Consider the following 15,761-nt stretch of genomic DNA (forward strand, 5'->3'; position numbering starts at 1 on the left):
TCTTTGTGAGGTCTACTAAAATGCACACATTTTTCTTTGTGCAGACCCACAGCTTTGTTTATGAACTTAAGACAGTCCATAGCCGAGGGCCCGATTTATGGAGCTCTTGGTTTGACAGAGTTGGACACGCGCTGTGGAACGCCCACGCGGCTCCGGATTCCGTCCGTGGTTTTGTCTTTGTGGTTCGTCTATCATCGCCGTCTGTCAGAATGGCCACTCTATATGGCCGGAGGAACGGGCATATATATTTATGGATTTTACAACTGAATATGGCCAAGCGCTTGGCATTTCATTACCAAGTCTTTTACTTGGCTATGGCCATTCATTGTCATGTTACACACATGCCACATTCACATTCACATCCAAATCCATGGATCTATTCGCGGGTCATGATGTCAGTTCGCCAGTTGGGCCAGATTCCCAGACCACACACACTCCCACTTTGTGGAGTGGAACAACTACTTGAATCTCGGCTGGGATCCAAAGTGGATTTTTTCCGCGCAAATTGAATGGCACACAAAACGCACAATTAGAGCAAGAGTCATATGAGATTATCCCAACCGCGATCCACTTAGCACATTGCCGACAAATATGGCAAACAAAGTGCAACAAATTACGTATAATTTTCCAAAACATTTAACAAACGAATAAGGCAAAAAAAATATATAGTACATTTTATACTATGTATCGTTTCTTTTCGCGTTTTTTGGTTAATGCTTACTCATTGTCTTCCTCCTCCTTCTTTTTGGGCTGGTAGTTTTTCACTAGACGCCTGCAAGGAAAAAAAAAACGAAAGGTAAATCCAAAATCATGGCATTAGTGAAACTTTGTTTATGCAAAGAAAGAAATAATAGTAATAATAATAATAGTGGCAGCAGCAGAAGCAGCATTTGCATTAACACGAGACTTTTCATTTTGCGATTGCCAGGCGGCGCACGCAAAAGATTTCACTGCGCCGCGCATTTTAATACAGTTTTTCTTTGGTTTTTCCTTACAGTTTCATGCGGCGGCTTTGTGGTCTAGTTGCCACTGGTACACCAATCCAGACTCCCATACACTAGGAAAATTGTCTTAAACATTAAACACAAAAATTAAGATGTTCTCTGGGATTACGAAAGATTATTTCTTGATTTTCTGTACATTACATTAGAATTTTAAGAACTGGTTTGGAATAATTTTAATAATAAGTTCTAGAAAAGTTTGTTTAACATTTTTGAGATTTTGTTTATTGCAGTCTTATTAAAATTTGTAAAAAAAAATATTCTAATCTGGGAAATATCAAGTGGTCGTCAATAAAGACAAAAAGACCTAAAAAGATGAACTCTTTTGATTTAATTTAATATGTAATGTATAATAACAATGTATTATGTATCTTTCAGTATTCAGAAAGTTGTCTGTAATTAAAGAAACATTTTGCCTTTTTAATAGCATATCAACTCTGTAATGATTTTCGTATGATTAATTCAAATAAATACATATACAGAGCTCTTCATACTTATTTTATTTTAATTTCCATTTTTGATTTGAAAACGCGTTAGGTACCACCCATTTATGCAAATCTGCCTGCGCCCCAATTTGTGAAGAGTGGAAACCTTAAGAGGCCCTTAAAACTTGGACACATTTTCCTATGTGAGTTAAGAGACCATGCCTTCTTTGCGAGTGTACAATTGCACCTCTGGCCGCAAACAACGTTAGACGCGTAATGATAAAGTCATTAAAACGAGTCAAGACGGTAGCTCCCAGCCATATCGGAGGCCACAGTTCAGTCCCACCATCCGGGGAGCTGGCTTACAGAAGAAACTGAATCCAAAGCTGAAGCGGAGTCATCAAGCAAAGCTCCGACTCATTGTGGGAACTTGGTGGCGGTGGCAGTGGGAAAGAGGCGATTCCCCCCCGTCGAACGAACACCTTGAAGGGGGCAACATAATCTTCGCCTAAATTAAACAATTATGACGGTCTGACAGCCAGCAACGACCCACGCTGCCATGTTGGGCAATCGTCGTCTCTCTGGGTAACCGAAGCCTAATCCCATTAGGTCCCCACATGTCCAGTATTTTTTTCTGGGGGATTGGCCACTCAAAGAGGCACAGTCGCGTGTCAATTGCGTGGGGCAGGTCGTGGCTTACTCGGGTGTCACTCAATTTAGTGCAATCCACAGAGAGGTGCAGCTCACTCGTTCTCTAAAATTCCCCGGGATCCATAGACCTATCAGCCGTAATTGAAATGCGCCACAAGTACATAAATGCACACAATTAACTATTTACGATTATTGTTTATGGCGGCGCGTTGTTCTGTCGGCTGGCAAGGCAAAAATAATAATGTCCAAGACAAAAGACTTGAATTAAATACGTTTTAAGACGGTATACTTTTTATTTTAGCCTGGAAAGGAGCCTGCTGGACAGCTGGGCAATCACTTTAACAAGTGGACGACCTTGTGCTGATTTCTTGGTAGCTGCTTTTTGTTTTGTTTCGATGGATTTACATTAGCGAGAACATTATTCGGCTGTTAAAAGCCAAAAGACATGCCACAAATGGGTGAGGCCAGATGCAACTTGTAACAAATAGCCTGGTACAAAATATTTATATTTAATTGGCTATTTGTTAAGGCCAAATTTGGAAGCGACAAGCGGCTAAGCACTTTGCAATGCCTTAATAAGTATTTTGAAGGTATCGAAAATAATCTGGAAAAATATTGGTTTTTTATAAGATTACTTTATATTTTATAATCCTTTAATAATTACGGTAAGATATAAATCATTAAAAATAGGCTAAGACCCCATATTACTTATGTTTTTGAGCATTTACATTTTAGAATTAATTTTCTGCCAGCTGTTCCCATTATTATAAATTCCTTGTATAAGGTTTTTATGGATGACTCACCTAAGTTTGCCGGCATATTCCGTTTCTATGGCCACTCGATCGCGTAAAAAGTTGGCATACTTGTCTAGAGCATCGATGCCTCTGTTTGTGTGTATCGCTAGATTATCGTTTTGATCCTGAAAGTAAAGAAAATAGACAGATGGAATCTATTAAAAAAGAGCTCAAAAAATTCCACTTAATGCCTTTTGACATTGAGCCAAGGCAAATGCGTAGATCGCGATAGAAAAGATAAAATCGAGAACAGCGCAAAAAATAATACGAAATTGATCTAATTTTTTAATTAGCCCGATATATCTAGGAAGCAAACTGCGTAGCAAATGGAATTCACTTATACTCAAGCACTGCGGATAAAGATCTATCTTATACAATGCCCCACATAATGGAACGATTCAAAGAGCTTTCGAATCTTGAAAACTGAACCATTAACTCATTAGCCTTAAATGGTAGGACCGAATTTTAAACGCTGCTAGTTGACAATATATTGCTCGATTCAATTTTAAATTATGGCTTGGGTATTTGCAAAGATACGTATCATTAGTTTACCGCTGACACAAATATGGGCAGTCACTTCCTCCTCGCCGAGCGTTATGACATAATATGGGGCTATTTTCATTTCTCTTTCTCTCGCTGGCTGTCTCTTTGTGGGCAATTTGCAACACTTTTCAATACTCTGTTTGTCAATAGAAAGACCCAACAACAATCAAAACAAACTGCGCTCCACTTTTGATTTTATTTTCGCACGCTGGCACAAACAACAAGGCCCAAAGACATCAAAAGACGCTGCCGTTTTGGCCGACTTAGCTGCCAATCACGCCCCCAAACGCAATCATCGGTGGCAGGCAGATTTGAATTTTAAGTAAAGTCGAAAAACACAAAAATAATAGTAAAACATTAGCCGAAAAAACCTCTAAAAACCGCTTAAATGGCACGCAAACAAGACGCGTCGCCAATTTGCATTTGAAGTTCAGCAGAGGAGTCAGAAATTAACATCAATTACATAATGAAACCCAGTTCCGATCATGGCCCAAACAATTTCCTAGCGTTAAATTGTCGAAAATTTACGTTTTTGGTGTCTTCTTTTGTGGTCTTGGCAAATTTTGTAATTTTGTTTCAATGTGATTATAATAATTTCAGTCGTTATGAGTGAAATTTGGCAATGCCTTTAACAACGTGACCTCCATTAATTAAAACAATTGTCAATTACGCTTTCAATACTGCATTATATCGATAGTGCGTTTGTAGAATTTGTTTGATTTGGCTGTTTATTTTATAGGCGGCTTTTAAAAATGCCTATTGACTCGTTGGCTTGCGTCACAGAAACCAAACTTTCTCCCGCTTCAAGGTGCGGCACATCTTGGCACTCAATGAAAAGCGTTTTCGCGTGGAAAAACCGAGAAATGGAAAAGTGTCAGGCGACAAGGCACAAATGTCATCCGAGGAGCTGCAGTAATTGAGTTGCAACCGCCGCCGAGGGCGTTGGCCACACAAAGTGGGTGGAAGCCATAAGGACTCGATGCGATGCGATACGATACGATACGACTTGACTGGGGTCTCGAAACTGGGCCTATAAAATACGTCCATCTATCACTTGTGCCCCTGGGAAGTTAACCGTTTATATAACCAAATGCCTGACGTACACAAGGTAAAATATATATTGGATACTCACAGATAAAAGTCGTTTATTTGTAGTGTTACAAGATTTTAAAGACACCCTTTTCACAAAAAATATTATAATAAGTATCATAATCATTTTAAAATTATTTATCTTTGATAGTTCTCATCAAAACTTTGATACTTCTCATCAAAACTAGTTCAACATTATATTTAGGATATTATCTTTTAAGATGAAAATGTTCATCTATAAGGGAAATTAAAATTGGCTGCAAACGGAAATATTAAAACAAGTATGTTTCCCAACTTACTCTTTACCTTTAACACAGAAATATCGAGTAAGTATATAAGTATAGAATTAAGATACTATTTTTTCGGTGTATAAATTTTCCCGCAGCGCCTTTCCATCAACTCCGCCATTCCGCTCGACAGAAAATCAAATCAAATTAATTTACTTTTCACAGTAACAGTGCGGTGGTGCGCTTGCGCAATATTCCCGCCCCCCGCCGGCGGGAAATTGTTTTTCCAATTGATCTGCTTCGACTACTACACCTATGAATACTTACATATATGAATATATGTATATATCTAGCCAGGGGTATATGCGTGCCAGTTTTTCCATCTTGTCTGATTAAATGGAATGGCAAATTGCCGGCCGTTTGTTCGGGCAGGAAAGTTGCCATTAGCGCTATTGATTTATATAAATGTTTAATGATAGGCCCCCGAGTCAAATGCATTGATTGAGATAAGTTTATGCTGTCGCCGGGATTATGAGGTGAGAAAGGAATGATGCGGTTCTCTATAGGCAATCAATCGATCTATCACTGATTAGCGGGCATGAATGTGGGAAGCACTTATGCTTGTCTGAGACTTTTCAGCCCCGAGTGAATTTCTATGGTTGCCGAGAGGCCGAACATGATCGCTGTCGCTCATCCAACGGGTCTGACATTGATAGACGACTCTCGAGGTTATTTTGCCAATCGGATCGCATTGTTGACCTTGACCGGATCGCGATGCCAAGATCGGAGGCAGTCTGCGCATATAAGGAGTGGAATGAAAATGGAATCAAGGGTCTGTTTTTTGGATTTTTTTTTTTAATTGTCTCCGAGGTGGGGAACACATGTGTGGCTTGTTGCCACTCAAAAAAAGGGGTGCTGTATCTCTTTAGCCCCGCGGGTTAATGACATTTAAATAATATTTATTTATTTAACCAGGCAAAGCCGGAAGATTAATGTCGCCGCATCCAAAAAGCTGGCTGGCTAACTGACTGGCCAGCACTAACAAGCTGGCCAATAAATCATGGCGAAAGTTTTACATGGGGCCAGCATCATCATCATCATCATCATTGGATGTCACAGAGTTTATTAGCAGAAGCCCCCAATCCAAAAACGCATCTCCAATCCCGATTCCCATGATGACTTTCACTTGACACAAGTTGGTTCATCACCGTCAACTCGCGAGATTCGTCAAAAACAATCAACAAAATGTAGCAATAAGAATGGGTGGGCAAAGTAAAAAAAAAAACAAAGATATAACTCTTACAATGCCCACAACCCCAAGCAAAACAATGACAATAAAAACCAATAAAAGAAATTAACAAATTGCTGGCAAGGGAAATAAAACACTGAAAAGTGTTGAATTCGATTGGAGATTGTCATCGATTGTTTGGGTTCTCTATTTTTTCGGATTTTTCTTCGGTTTTGGTGGGGTAAGTGTGAGGAATCAGCGTCGAGAAGTGTGTGGAATGTGCGACGGGGCACCCAGTTTATAAGGGCATTCCATTAACCATTAACCAGACCCTGCTGACACCGCTCAGTGGGTCAAGATTGAAGGCTGATCCGATTGATTAAACGCATTTGTCGCGTTTTATTTGTTCACCACAATGCATTGTTCTGTTCTCCATAAATTAAATCGTGGTTCCGATTCGTTCCGATTCGTGTTGGGAAAAAAGTGAGTTGGGAAAAAAGTGGAACGGGGACGAACTCGAGACGTGGTAAATAATGGTGACAATCGAGAAAAGTATTTATTATACTCTGTATGTACAGAATTATGATTAAACATTTCTTCAAACCCCAGCATTACCCATATATTAGTTATTACTTATACTGGGTGTGAAAATAATATGTAATATGTTTAGTAATAAAATAAACAACCACTTCTCAGACTCACTTTATCTGTGAATAATAAAAACAATAAAATCGTATTAATTTTTAGGAACCTCTTACTCAAGAGTTCTCAACACATTCCAGCTATCAGTTTGGCTTTTGAGGTTGGTAAATTTATCGCATAGGAAGTGCTTACTATATTTCAACCACAAAACCCGTTAACAACAGAACACGCTGATAGCTGCAATTTCGTGTGTAATTTATGATGGTTGCATTAGATAATGTCAATACCCCTCGGCGATCTGGTTGAACAAGAAATAGGTAACCGCTATAATCAGGGAGCTGGAAACCAGACGATTGCACAACAGTTGCAACTTGTTAGCTGCAACGGTAAAGGGAAATCTGCTTGGCCTATAGACCCCATGAGCCCTGTCAATTGTCTTTATGCAACTACCACCAATGACTGCCAAATGCAACTGCAACGAACATTGCAACTGCAACTGCAACACAAGAGGGTGTCAATTGAAGCAGAAAGCGTTGACGGCAAATGTCTGGCATTTGTCTGTCTCGCTCGGGAGCTATATACATATATATATAACTATGCATATACTATATATCTCCACCGATCGGTTAATACTTGGTGTACAATGTGGTTCCTGTTTGCATTACAATTGCAGGAGCTCACTCGACCAGAAACGTTGGCTTCCTTTTGCCTCGGCTTTGGCTTTTGTTTTGGTTTTTCAGTTTCAGCTTTTCAGTTTTTCAGTTTTCCACCGATTAGGAGAGAGACCCAGTTTGGACGACCGACTAACCGAGCTGGCAATGCCAACGGCTAAAACTAAATGAAACTGGGTAACAGGTGCACAAGCCAGCGAGTTGGGTTGGGGCTACGATTTTGTTACCACCGTCGGGCTCTTGTTGTTTTGTTTTCCAACTGCGGTTTTGGAAGCCATAGGCAGTGGCTCAACCAAAAAAAAAAAACGGGGTGGCTTTAACAACAAATCTAACCAAAGTTAGTTGCCAAGTACACTTGAAATAATCTAAAATCAGAAGCCTTTGTTAGGTTGAGTCATCAATTTTACATGCTACACCCAGGGATTATTCATTAACACTCAGTAGACTTGACATTCTCTCAATGAGAATGTTTTTTGTTAAACAAAGAACTATTCATTTCCACTATCTAAACAGAATTATCTATGAATCTTTAATGACTATCAGATTGTGAGGCTTATCTCTAAAAAATATTGATTTTTCCTATCACATTGCAAATGTTTGTTTTCCTTTAAATAAGCACTATAAGTTTGTAATTCAAAACTAATGTTGTTTCTTTATCTATTTATAAAAATATCTAACAAACGTGACTAGCATAAAAATTTATAATTGGGGAATATTTAAAAATAATTAATTAATATTATGGTTACTTTACTTTAAGCCAGCATTATCCATTGTTTTTAGAGGAATGTGAGCTCAGGAATCTTTATATCTTTATGATATGAATAGATCTAATAAACGTGAATAACATTATTATTTAAGAGATGACTACATATTCCATGTTAAAAATGAATTACCAAGAAAATAAATAAATAGTTTTAATATTATACAAACAATAAAAATATAAATCGATATATTTTATTAAAAAAAATTTCTTTCTTAAAAATTGTTTTTCTTTGAAATAGAAGAAATAGTAAAGAAAATCCAATAATTTCAGTTAGTATTTTTTTTCTAGCAGTGCATGGATGATGAATTCTTTGAGAAGAACAGAAGCGAATGAACAACGGATTCAGCTCATGGGCAGCCGCCCAATGGAAGTTCCGCAGCACGCGTTTTTATCTGCAACGGACGTGGCACGCAAACAAGCAACTTTAGAAGCAGCAGCAGCAACATGCACAACAGCAACATATTCATTGCAACCGATAAGCAGGGGAAGTAATAACATATACAAACATACAGGGACTGTCGGGGGGTATACGAGTGTACGAGTGTACGAGTATATCAATATCGATAGTGAAGTTGACCGCCCGGCATGACGATGAATTGTTTGTCGTCCGCTGCACCCAGTCGACATTTAGTGGATGACGATGATGTTCGCTCGATGATGATGACTGTTCCCTTGGCCGACGCAAATTGACATTGCCCCCGGAGAGTGCAACATGCAACTTGTGGCGGCATGTCTATATGTATATTGGCTTCCGCCACGCCCCCGTTTGCCGCCTCCTGTGTGCTGGTATTTTTTTTAGTTTAGCATGACAACGTTTGGGCGGCGGCGCCTTTGTTTGTCGTGACGCCTAATGAAAATGTTGTATATGTGAAAGCTTTACAGCCACTTTTTTTTATCAGTTTTTCCATTAAGCCAGGTCAGTGCGACGACCCCGCCAAATCAGTCGGCTTAAAATATTCAAATGTATAAAGTTTAAGACCCAAACTAAAGTCGAAGGGTGAGGAAAAATTAATATTGAAAGTTTTCTAAAAGATAAGCAATGACTACGAGTTTTGACACATTTGAAGGATTAGGAAGTATTTTTGTATAATTTATAAGCATAAGATTAAGTGAATAATGCATTATTCTTTATATAACTCATTTTATTGTTTAAGATAAAAATGTAAAAAAAAATATAACAATAAGAATATGGATACTTTGAAATATTTAAAAAAAATATATACTAAAATAGAAATCACGTCTTCAAATCTTCTTGAAAATAACCCACATAAATAACAACTTCAAGAGCAATTTATCAGGGGTTTTCCGCAGAAATTTCCCTAACAATTGCATAGACAATGAGTGGGAGAAAAACGAAACTAAAGAAGCAACTCCTGACCCGTTTTCTTGCCATTTTCCATTTCTATTTATAAGCGGCTTTCCTTGTGTTTTTCTGCTCATTTTCAGTTAATTTGCTTTAACGATTTTCCGCCTCAATGCTGCTCCGTGGAAAACTCTGCTCCCATTTCCCGCCCACTCCACTCTGGATCTATATTTACATGTCGTTTGCCACTTCCTCTTTATCACCCACTCCTCCACTCGCCGCAAATTGTTGTTGACAGTGGGAACCCAAAATTAGCACATTAACCCATTGGTGCCGCTGCCGTTTGTGCCGCTATTGATTAAATACCTCTTTCTAGTTTTCCCGCACATTTCGCACACACATAAATCGATAATCAGGTCAAGTCGGTCGACATCAAAGACAAGTTATCCAATTAGATCAAAGTACAGTGCCCACCGAAATACGTTCCATTCATAAAACGAAAATAAATAAAAGAACTAAAGATCGCATAAGTGGCTAACAACTTGATAAATACACATGTAAATATGCAATCATGCAGGCGAATGAATAAATGAATAAATCAAGCGACGCCTTTTCACAGTTAAAAATGTGGAAATTCTGTAGAGGCGGGAAAAACGAGAAAACCGAAAACCGCGCGTAACATGATCTTGGCCAGAAGCAGCAGCTCGAGCGGATAATGCTCATGGCTGCAAAAAAAAAAAACAGGAAGCATAAAGAAACATTGGCTAGAATTAGAAAAAAAAAACATGTCTCTTTCTGGCTATCGTGTGTGAACCGTTAGTCACCGCAATGTTGTAATCATAAAAATAGTTGAGCCACATCGTTCAGTTGAACTTTAACTTTCAACGTGGCCAGAAGAAACAGAAGTCGAGAAGTGCCGCCAGCAGAAGCCGTTGGTCAAGTACTGAAGAATACCCGGTACCTGGTCTCCAAGATCATTAGAGATGGCCAGCCCCAAACGGTGGATGTAAATGTAAATGAATATTATGCGGCCTCCAGGCATAGATGGCTTATGAATAGATCTTTGGGCCGTTGTACGGACTGTCTTAAAGATCAAAGGTTCTCCACTGCATTCCTAATCTTTTAGTATTTTAGGAGCAGAGGTGGAAAACAACCATCCTATAATGTATATTTTACTTTAAAGTTAATGAGCTTGGACTCCAACTTCTTAATTACGAAATGTTGTTTTTTTTCTACCTTAAATGTAAAGTTTAGTAACCTTTTAGGATGTATGAAAACCATTAAAATTGATGTATTAAGAAGAATATAATATTTCCAGGCCATAAGCGAGCTTAAGGCCTTTTGTTGCTATTGCTCTAGAATAAACCCACTGTTAGCTTAAAGTTTTAACTATAAGTTAGCATTAGATAATAATAAATAATAATAATAATAATAATATTTCCAGGTGAAATAAACTTATTCAAACTTCCGATATAGGAATGTTGTATCCTATCGTTAGTTTGAATTGATTTTAAGAGATTCAAATCAAGTTTCTGATGATGTTTTAGGAATGTTATAATCCATCACTATCACATTTCTTATAAAACTTGGTTTTTTATTGATACTAGTATATTGAAAACGTAAGATTTCTATTTTTTCCTTTACTCGAGTCCTGGCTGGACCTATTTTATTAGAATCTACTCCCTTTTTTCACAGTGCATTTCGAACTTGTTTAAGCCACGATCACGATCAGCTCTATCTACCGCAAGCAGTCGATGCTCAATTGCATTTCGGTTATGCAAAGAATCAAATCACATTTAAGCGACGACATTTAATTGCAAACTGGTTGTCCAGTTAACCACCTGCGGGGCATTCTTGTCAATGGTCTCCACTGCTCCAAGCCCCAACAGGCACTCTACTCAGGTATTCAGGTCCAGGTACACACCACACCACACCACACCGCACACTCTAGCTCACCCAAAATTCCACATGGCTATCCCTGAGATCCAAAATGGTTGCAACTCCGGATTCGCTGAGGCTGCGGGCCGCATTCAAATAGCCGAGCAGGCAGTTCATGTTGAGAGCCACGAACGAACTAATTGACCAACTGTTCAGCCAGGTAAGTGGTCTCCAATGACCAGAAGAAAAGTGGTAGAAAAACGAAGAAGATGGGGAGTGGGAAAAAAATGTTCGCGATAAGCCAAGAATTTCGAAACATGTGCCGTCCATCCCAGAAGAGGGAGTGTTCGCCCCCGATGTAGATAGTCTTGCAGAATCCAAAGCTCTACTCTTCTCTTCACCATTATTATTATTTTTATTATACTGATTTATATATTTCACTGATTGCCCGCTGTCCAAGTAACCTCGAAACGTGCCAAAACGGCCCAGATCTTTTTGCACTCGGTTCAAACCATGACAGCAAACAGTTGACAATTGGCGCTCGTTAGGTGAACACAGCCAGCAAACAAGAGGGAAGTTGGTCAGACTTAAGCAGTTTAGCCTACCAGTCAGAACTATAAGTACGGCAAACACTTCCGGGCAGATATTCCGAATCCGCCTTATATATAGTACAGCACACATCATATGTGTAGTGGACCTCTGGCTGAGAAGCGCCATTCAAGTTAATTTGCTCCAATTATGAAAATGCTCATGTGCTCATTAAACTTAATTGAGAACTGGGAAAAGGAGAAGGCGAAAAAGAGAAGACGATGCCGCGCTGCAAATAGAAAATAAAAACAAAAGCTTGGGTCATCTGAAAAAAACAACCAATCTTCAGTGAATAAAGTGAATGAAATGATTGAATGACAGTCGCCGCAAACGGATCAGCGGATTTTCTTTTTCCTGCTATCATCTCATCTCATCTTCCATAAAAATACTACCATTTTTTGTGGCAAGAGGTAAGTAAAAGTACCATATGAATCAAAACACAAGACTTCATCTTAGCCGAAACAAGCGGCTGAGGAAATAAGTTGAGAAAACCATCGAGTACACTGGAAACTAATCTATCTTATACTAGAAAAAAACTCTCTTACCGCATTTTATGTTTTCTGATTATCTATCAAGTCATCTTAAAAATTTAACCCAAATATCTAGTTTATATGCAGACCCAATTTTAGTCAAAGAGACATTGATAAATATTATAAATTAGTGGAGTGAAAATAAAGTCGTATTTTGGAACACATGATCTAGATAAGAAAGAACTAATAGTAAAATGAGGTAGAATATACCCTATTATTATAATATAATAATAATAATAAATTGGTACCCTCTTTTCGGGAATTCCAATAATTAACAAAACAATTTTCCCTGTGTACTTCACATTCCTTTTTGATGGGAAGCAAAAATCTGCACCATCTAGCGTTTTTTATATACTTTATGTGACTAATAGTAAAATGAGGTTAAAAATTCCCTGTTTTAGTAATAATATTATAATAATAATTAATTGGAACCCTTTTCGGCAGTTCCAGTAATTAAAAAACATTTTTTCCTGTGTACTTCACATTCCTTTTTGATGGGAAGCAAAAATCTGCACCATCTAGCGTTTTTTATATACTTTATGTGACTAATAGTAAAATGAGGTTAAAAATTCCCTGTTTTAGTAATAATATAATAATAATAATTAATTGGAACCCTTTTCGGCAGTTCCAGTAATTAAAAAACATTTTTTCCTGTGTACTTCACATTCCTTTTTGATGGAAAGCAAAAATCTGCACCATCTAGCGTTTTTTATATACTTTATGTGACTTAACCATTTTTCAGCAACATTTTGCGTAAATCTCGCAAGTAAATTGCCACGAAAGTTTTAATCTTTTTTTCAGCTAATGTCGCTGCGGATTCTGCTAAAAGGCTAAAAAGCAAAATAAAGGGGTAAGCGCGGTGGATTGACGATCCGAAGATGGAACATAGAAGCGGTGGCTGAAAGAGCTGAAAGCAAAAAGAGCTATAAATTTGCAGCCACATTCTTTGGGAACGGGCCAAAGCCGCCGAACAGGTTGAACTACTTTGGTTGAGCAGAAAACCAGCAGAACCATGGCCAATAATTCCGAGGCTCGGGCTCAGCTGCAAATGCAACTGCAAGACCGGACATTCGATGGACTTTTTAAGACTTCGACATCGCCCAGAACCGATTGGATAAAGCTGCCCAGCTCTATAAATAGAGCCCTGGCCGGGCCTTATCAGCCCCGATCCGCGTGGCCAGAGTTTCGCTTTTCAAGTCTCTATTTCTCTTACACATATATATACGTATAAATTTTTTCCACTCGCTCCCGAGTGGCCATAAAAATTTGTTGCATTTCCGTTGCTTGTACAAGAAAATATGCAGCAACTCTCTTTGCAGATGGATGAAAACTGGAGCAACAACAAAAAATAATAACAACAAAAGCCTGGGCAGCATTTTCCGAGTAACTCATTTCTCATGTCTTTACTTTCAGCTCTTCAAAGTTATCATTAATCTCGGTGCAGCAACGAGATGCACACAGCTATCTGTGTAGGCTATGCCATAGTATACTACATCTACATTGTACATACAAGATCGTTGCTGGTAATTAAAATTTCTCACATATGTATTTACATACTCTGTGATTATACGAGGCGATAGCTTCGTGGAAAACAAGGTGGCAATTAGCCGGGGAGAAAAACTGGCCATATAATGCAAATACTTGGTATTCCACGATCCATAGAACAGAATGGATCAGCTCTCACGCGCTTTTTAATGCCAACAAAGAGGAAATGTTTACAGCACAACTGCAATCCATTTGCTATTTTTATGGCAGGCAAAAAACAACAAATACTATCTATCTACACATATTTCGTTGGGCGTAAATATTGCAATTTCCATGTATTTATGAGCCATGAAAATGCAATGGGAAATGGCGAGTATAAAACGAAGACACTTTAGTTGGCGGGTGGGAAAACTTGATCAATTTCCTCGAGCGTCTACTTCCGAACTTCTGGGTGCCCCCTGCAGTCTTTCTGTCTGTCATCTTTTTATTTTTTTTTACTAACCACAGACAACGGGGCGTATGCGCAATAAATTAAGCGCTGCCATTTCGCCCAGCAAGTCAACTCAAAAGTCAATTAATAACAAACAGCTAGCAACAGAAAAAACGACAGCATTTCACTGACCAGACAAATATCTCGATGTTGCGGCATCCCATCTGCAGATGAAGCTATGGCCAATATATAGATGCACTGGGAAAAATTAATGGACATCTCAGGGGGTAAGCCTCAAAAATAAAGATGTTCTTTGGAAGGGTCTAAGGAATATTTATTGTAAAAGCATATATTTTTAAATAAAAATAAACAAATACAACCTTAAGTATAATTCTAAAAATTAGTAGAAAGACACAAATAAAGTATTTAATGAGTTCGTCATTTTTTTAATTCTAAAAACCATTTATATTATCGGGAAAATATCAAACTCATTATATTCTTGTAATAAAACATCCTATTATATTTCCTTCATGAAGATTATTATATTTATATGTTTATACTAATTTTTTTATTATTTTTTTGATTACCGAATCCCAAAGATAAAGATTTCGTTGTGTGTGCGACTGAGAGTTGATTGCCTAGTGACGTCACAAAATGCTTGCACCCCGACTTTTGACCAGTTCAAAAGGTTAACTCGGTTTCGCCTTCAACCATCGAACGTGAGAGAGTTTCAGTCTTTCGCAAACGTTGTTTCGAACCATCTTCTTCCCCCAGCTGCTTTATATTATGGATTTCGTTTATTTCTAAGCGCCTCATTGTTTTCGCAACCCAATCCCATTCCGCGTCAATGTCAATTCCAAAACCCAAGTGCCCAGACAAAGTCCAAGTCCAAGTGACTAACTAACCAACAGCCGCAGTTCAAACATTTAGACAATTGCCTTTCCGTCACAAAACGCTTTCAATTAAGTCGGTGAAAAGCGAAGGAAAATAGGAAAGTTAGAAACACAAAGCACGGCTCAATAAAACATCTGCGCCTTAGAATGAAATAATGTAAATTGCCCGACCAGCTGGAAAGATCGGTGGGATCAGGGGTTTGGGTGCGGAGTTCACGAGGGTGTGGGTTAAACACGTGCCTGGTCAAGTTTTTATAACGGCAACATGGGTTAAATGTTACCTAGTATAAAGGGAGTACTTAAAATGGTAAAATAACAATGGAACCCTCATTTAAATGTATTAACTTTACACATTTTTAAGAAAAATAAATACAGTAAGTGAGCATTAACAAAGAATTTATGGTTCTTAAAAGAAAAGCAATACATTTAAATACCATACAACATTTTAGAGTAAGGATTGCTAACTGGATTTTGAATATACCTTAATAATATTGAAAATTTTTTTACGATGCAGGGTATTTGCTAGTCGACTTCGTCCACACCAATTTCAAACTGATTCTGAAATTGAGTAGGGCATATAAAAGAAAGGGAGAAAGAGTGAAGGAGACAGGCATTGAGGA

At 38.2% G+C, this 15,761-nt stretch overlaps 1 protein-coding gene across 14 annotated transcripts in view; it reads right to left on the minus strand.

The window, feature by feature from the left end:
• Window positions 1–15,761, minus strand: part of Cip4 (formin-binding protein 1-like Cip4) — a 36,309-nt gene that overhangs the window by 5,919 nt on the left and 14,629 nt on the right. For 7 of the 14 annotated variants that reach the window (XM_065864792.2, XM_065864789.2, XM_065864788.2 and 4 more), the window contains exons 1-3: window positions 11,294–11,407; window positions 2,881–2,996; window positions 722–772 (exon numbers count right to left, since the gene is read on the minus strand). In XM_065864792.2, coding sequence (XP_065720864.1) covers window positions 722–772; window positions 2,881–2,996; window positions 11,294–11,392 — 266 coding nt within the window. In that variant the 5' untranslated portion in view covers window positions 11,393–11,407. Of the gene's footprint in view, window positions 1–721; window positions 773–2,880; window positions 2,997–11,293; window positions 11,408–15,761 lie in introns of those variants that run through there. The other 7 variants (XM_017088325.4, XM_017088323.4, XM_017088322.4 and 4 more) reach the window with 1 other exon arrangement.

The sequence above is a fragment of the Drosophila suzukii genome, chromosome 3, assembly GCF_043229965.1.
Source record: "Drosophila suzukii chromosome 3, CBGP_Dsuzu_IsoJpt1.0, whole genome shotgun sequence".
In the NCBI taxonomy this organism is placed as follows: Eukaryota; Metazoa; Arthropoda; class Insecta; order Diptera; family Drosophilidae; genus Drosophila; species Drosophila suzukii.